The sequence below is a fragment of the Durio zibethinus genome, chromosome 3 (assembly GCF_047325235.1).
Source record: "Durio zibethinus cultivar Kanyao isolate XHJ-2024 chromosome 3, ASM4732523v1, whole genome shotgun sequence".
In the NCBI taxonomy this organism is placed as follows: domain Eukaryota; kingdom Viridiplantae; phylum Streptophyta; class Magnoliopsida; order Malvales; family Malvaceae; genus Durio; species Durio zibethinus.
Genome location: NC_143164.1, coordinates 30,981,078 through 30,987,077, shown reverse-complemented (window position 1 = coordinate 30,987,077; position 6,000 = coordinate 30,981,078). Strand labels below are relative to the sequence as shown.

At 31.2% G+C, this 6,000-nt stretch overlaps 1 protein-coding gene across 1 annotated transcript; it reads left to right on the top strand.

Annotated features, from left to right (window-relative positions):
• Positions 1-1,717: 1,717 nt before the first annotated feature.
• LOC111283988 (uncharacterized) lies at positions 1,718-4,968 on the top strand. The gene is made up of 4 exons (XM_022872696.2): positions 1,718-2,172; positions 2,360-3,134; positions 4,417-4,555; positions 4,705-4,968. Exons 2-4 carry the CDS (start codon positions 2,579-2,581, stop codon positions 4,763-4,765), a joined length of 756 nt encoding a protein of 251 aa, XP_022728431.1. The 5' UTR covers positions 1,718-2,172; positions 2,360-2,578; the 3' UTR covers positions 4,766-4,968.
• Positions 4,969-6,000: the final 1,032 nt, after the last annotated feature.

Below are 6,000 nucleotides of genomic sequence, written 5' to 3'. Positions count from 1 at the left end.
CTCTTGATTCATCTTATTACAATGCTTTCATATATAGGGCTCAATTACATCATGATGTTGTTGTAGAATACAACGATCTAATAAAAGTTCTAACAGCTATTAGAATTTTAGCTCACTAACTAATTTTTTCTAGCTCAGCTTATTCTAATTGTCCTGATAGCTGTACAAGCTTAGTCATCCTTTTAGAATTCTTTTCTTTATTCCTTTGGCCCAATTTTATAGCATTTTTTCAATCCAATTCTGCTTTGAACCAATATGAGATGCTCATTTGCCAATTCAAGTTCACCTTTTGCTGTTGCAACCGTATTCATTACACTTAAACCATAATCAAGATCAAGATTTATGATCTTTGTAGCTAAAATAGATTTCCTAGATCTTCTTTTATTCCTCTCTAGTTAGAGTCCATTTCTTTTTCATTTTCTTCTATTATTTTTTTATCTTTTTGGAATATTAAAATTAAAGAATAAGATAACATTTCATCATATACTAAGAATTTGTAGTGATGAAATGAATAGATATTCCAACATGAATGCATTGTAGTTTAGAAGAAGAATAATTTCAGGAATAGTTTGAATTATAGTAAGATATTTAATATAATACTTACATTTAAAAAAATTTTAAGATATTACTTGAATTATAAATATGTTAATTAATGTGATATTTGAAGAACTATTTGTTAATATCATCATTTAGAGTTAATCACACGAGTATCACATTAATTAAAAAAATTTATATTTCAGATACCATAATAAAAATTTTTAAAATTTAAATATTATATTAGATATTTCAAAATAATTGAAGAATTATTTATATCATTATCCTTTTAGAAAAGATAAACATAAAAGAAAAAAAAAAAAAGATTCGCTTCACTACCCAATTTGTTTTGATGAATTTTTTTATCCTTTTGTTGCAATGTGGATAAGGGTAAGCTTAAGCCTCATGGATAAAATGAAATTATAAACGTTATCAACTAATACATGTAAAGTTTTTTTACTCGTGTTTAAATTTATAATAAAAACAAATTGACATTTATGTTGATATATAGATGGTTGGCAAGAATAATTCTAATTTTTAGTTGATTATTTTCTTCAAAAGTGATTTTTTTGATAAATATTCTCTTTTGAGGTAACCAATTGATACGAAGGATTGAATTTGATGTTAACAAAAATCATAACATGAATATAAAGGAGATAATCTTTTAAATTAATTTTATGAATTGATTAATAATGTTTTTATTAAATCAAATATTGTATTAAATCTAAAGAATAACCTTTTTGAAGAATAATATTTTTATTAAATTAAATATTGTACTAAATTTTAATATAATTAATTTCAAATAATGATATTTAAAAGATAAATAATTATTTAAGTATTGAATTAATTAATAAGTTTATAATCAATATATTTATAAGAGAATTTTAATATTCAATTACCAAAACATTTTAATTTAATTCAACATTATTTATGATATTAAAAAATATTTTTATTAAAAAATCAATTTAAAAATTTCAATAATTTCAATTAACTATTGAAAATTTGCTTTTTAATAGTCAAACAAAACCAACGCCTACTTTTCCGGATTCAGCTAACCAAAAAAAAAAAAAAAAACCCTGTTACCTTTGTTTATTTTTAATTTTAGTATTTTACTATCTTCACAAAAACCTTTTTTTTTTTTTTTTTGTTTTAAAATTCCTTTCGGTCCCTAGAATACTAAATCTGCTTTTGTTTATTGTCTTGTTATGAATATAATAATGTGCGTACGCTGAGTTGGCCAAGCTTCGGTTTGAAGATAAAAGCTAGACGAAATCAACGAAGAATTCTCAGTTTATGGTTCTTGTAGACATCGAATTAACCACGTTTTTGTTTCACGAAAGGCACGTCCATTTTTCCTCTGTTTTCTTAGGTGTGTCTCTGCGTTTACGTTGAATTGTTTTCTCCTTTGTCGGCGGTGTATTTTTCCCATGTTTTCTGGGGTTTTATCTTAAAGGGTGTCTGAGTATTTCTGGGTTTATTCCCTGTTTCATTTTTTTTGCCTTTATTTTTACTTTTTTTTTAATCGATTTTTGGAGCTTCATTATAACGTAGAGGCTGGGAGCTGATTGTTATCTCATCTCTGGCTGCCGAGAAAAAGAAGAAAAAAAATTTCAAATTTCAAGCTTTATTGGTTTTCTGGTGAGTTAAAAGATAAATAACTTATTTAAGTCCTTTTCTTTGTACCATTCTGTCTCGGATGATGAAACTTTTGCCGTTCAACTCTTAAACTTACCTTCTTTTTGTCCTCCAAGTTAACATTTCAATCGACCTCTTGTTTTCCTATATTTTCTACTACTAATATGTGTTGTTCCATTGACAAATGCAGGATTTATTGCTTGCTCAAAGTTGAGGCTGTGATTGGATCAAAAGTTTCAAACTTTAGCTGTATTGTGTGGTGGAGTTTTGTCTTTAATTTGGTGAGAACTATCCCCGATGAGATTTATGTGAAATGAAGGATTAATTCATGTAGACAGGATTGAACTTTAGTATATCTGAAGTGGGGAAGGTAAGTTAAGGGTAGGGAGGAATTAAAAGTTTTCTTTGAATGGATCACTTGTTTGCAAGACAAAGAGATATTGAAGTAGATCTTGAAAGTGGTGGGACTACCAGTGAAGATGAAAGAACCAAAGATGATGTTTCATCCAATATACAAACAAAGAGAACTTTGAGTACATTTTGGAGTGATCTTTTGACTTTTGATAGAATAGGCAAGGGTGAATGTGGCATAAACTCGTGTGGTAGTTCCTCAAGTTTTGGTGCAGTTGAGGGTGAGAATATGGAGTTCTTGGCAGACAAGAATTCAGAACAAGAGAATCATGAACTCATGGCCCTTGTGAATAAGAACTCCCCAGAAGATAAGTATAAGAAGACAAGCCCTAGGAAGCCTCCCAAGCCACCACGGCCTCCAAAAGGTCCATTGTTGGATGCTGTAGACCAGAAATTGGTGAGGGAGATTACTGAACTTGCCATGAGAAAACGTGCCAGGATGAAACAAATTAAAGCAAAGAAGAAAATGAAGGCAGCAAGGGCTTCATCAACAAGCAGTAGCCTTTCTGCTATGGTCATCACAGTTCTTTTTTGCCTAGTCATATTCTTTCATGGTATTTGACATCTTCTGAGTTCCAATAAGAAATTAAGAACCCTAAATAGCAATTATTCTCTTCCTAACATGGACAAATTTTAGGCTCCTATTTAATTACAGTGGCTAAAATCTGTTGTCTGCTAGTATAAACTTTTATGGACTGCCAGGTATGATGAAAGTCTGTCTGGGGGGTGAAGCATGTTAATTTGGCAAATAACAAACTTCCTTAGTTTATTCTGTTTCAAATTTTAATAACCTCTCATTTCTCAAATTTCACAAATAACTTTGTTGGAGAGACATGGTTTTCAACTATTAGAGAAAGATTTAGCTTGCTGAATGAACTTAATTTGTATAATCACATATATTTTGATTCTTACACTTTGTTGCCGAGTTTTCTCTGTTTCAACTATGTCTAGTCTAATGACATTATGATCCGGGGTTGTTGCAATTATAATTGTGCATTGTCATGCTATGATAGATAAGATGAAGCAATTTGAACACCTCCATGATTTCCTAAGTATTGTAAAATCATCTGTAAAATAAAAGGACAAGCATTCACTCGAACAAGGAAAAGCAAAATGGAAAAAAACTGCATCAACTCTATTAAAATGTTTGTCTGGAGTTAAGAACCTTAAATTGCTGAGAAATTGTCATAAAGGGAATATTTGGAATGCTATATGAAGTTTCTTGCTGTAGAAGTACGAATTTTTTTTCCAATTTAGAAAATTCTTGAGCCATGAACAGGAGTATTAATATTTTCCAAATTAGACTGAGAAGAACATGTTGGTGAGTTGACATCTGTCAAGGTTGCTTTCACCTTGTTTTTTTTCTTGCTTAATTGTGAGAGATCTTTATCCGCTTAACAAAAGATCATAATCGGCTTTTCATATTGGGAATTCTTTAAGTCCTTGCTGTATCATTTTTGGTCAATTACTGTCACCAATTCTTTAAGCCATTATCATCAAGCTTGAAAACTTTGATTCCTAGACAAAGTATACTTTCGGGAATAACTCTTTTCCATTTCTTGTCATGAATGTTTCATGATAGTACAAAAGAGAGCATGCTTCAGCTCAAATTGTGGCTTCAAAGCTTGTTTACTTTTAGCTCCTGTATTTCTGTCTCTTCCTATGAAACATGACAAGCATTTTATGTATTTTGCAAGTGCTTTAGTTATCCATCGATGTACCAACCAACTGCTAACCAAGTTGTCTTCCCCTTCTTTGTGTGGAAAATTTGAGGTTCGGAATCCAAAATTTTCCTTCTGTGAAGGAATTTCTGACATCTGTCAAAACTGCTTGCAGGTATATGTTCCAGACGCAGTGGAAGTGTGATGTTAGAGAGGTCTCCTGCAGCAGCAGTTGGCTCGAGTGAAGGCTTGATTGCTGTTCAATTTTACAAAAAGTTTCCTACGACTGAAAAACATGACCATGATCCTCCTAGGTTCATATTCTCTCACTCTCTCCATTCCCTAATTTTTTTGTATAAATAATCCATTCCCAATATCAGTTAAAGAGGTGCCCATCTTTTGTGCATGGTGATCATAAAATGCAAGGAATGGATTTTCTGAATGTTACATGTTGATTATGCAGTTTGGTAGAACAGCAGGTTTCTGGTTCCGTAGGGGAAGAAACTAGGAAAGTTGCCAGATGATGTTGCCAATGTGGTATTTTACATGCCGTAAACAATTGGTCTTCTTGATATTTATGTAAACAAATTTTGATGCGATTATGTAAACAAATTTTGATGCGATGCCTGGCTATGCTGATTTCTGTATATATGAACCGTTGTAGGACAAGCTGGAGCTATTGTACAGTTTAGTTAGTACAGCAATTTGTTGTGACATAAGTTTACTACTTAATCCTTCCAAAATTGGGGATATTTCTGCAGAAAATGACCTGATATAATATCCTGATCCCGAATGATGAATATGTCTTTCCCGCCATTGTTAGCATGTGTTGATGATAAAAGAAACACCCAAATTTGGTTAGTCTTGTCCCATGGCTTTTGATTGTTTTTCCCCGAACCAGAATTGATGTAATGAAAATGAAGTAATCAGTAAAGGGTAGGACTTGTACCGTTTCCTTGCCTTTCGGTTTTCCCTTCGGCGTAGTTCTAGTCTCTTGCTCTGCTAGTTGGGTTGTAGTAAGGGGATAATTGATCAAATTTTATTTATTTAGTTCAAATTCGATTCAAGAGAAAAATTAAATTACTTGAGTTCACTCGATTAGATTTAATTAATATGTAAAAATAAGTTCGATTTTTATATTCAATAAAAATTCGATTATATATATTAGAGTTCAAACTTGAATTTATCAATTAAAAAATATTAAAATATAAAAATTTGATTAGATTCATAAATAATTCGAATGGGATATAAGAATGTTTAAATTTGGTTCGATTAATAAATCAAATTATTTGAGTTTAATTTTATAATAATCGAATCAAATTTAAATTATATTTTAATCAAATTTAAATAATTTATAAATATTAATATATTATTTACGTCTTTAGTAAGCAGCGTTAGTCAGGATCTTCAATTTGTGTTTCAAAGATCTCGTCTTTGAAATTGGCAGATCTTTTCCCGCTCATAGTTTTGACATTGTCTTTGATGTCGGTAAGAGCGGATTTGATAGACGAAACATGCAAGAAAACCAAAGACACCGAGCTCTGCTTTTCTACTCTAAGATCAGATCCACGACCATGAAGCTCTACCGGAGACACCAAAGGCCTTGCTCATATCGTCCTTGATATCACCCTTAAAAAGGCGGAGGATGATTTAAGCTCAAATAGATCGATTGCTAAGTCGAACAACAAATCCTGCTCTTAAGGATATTCTCAATATTTGCTCGCAACAATATGGGGATGCTACAGTTGTAATACTTCCT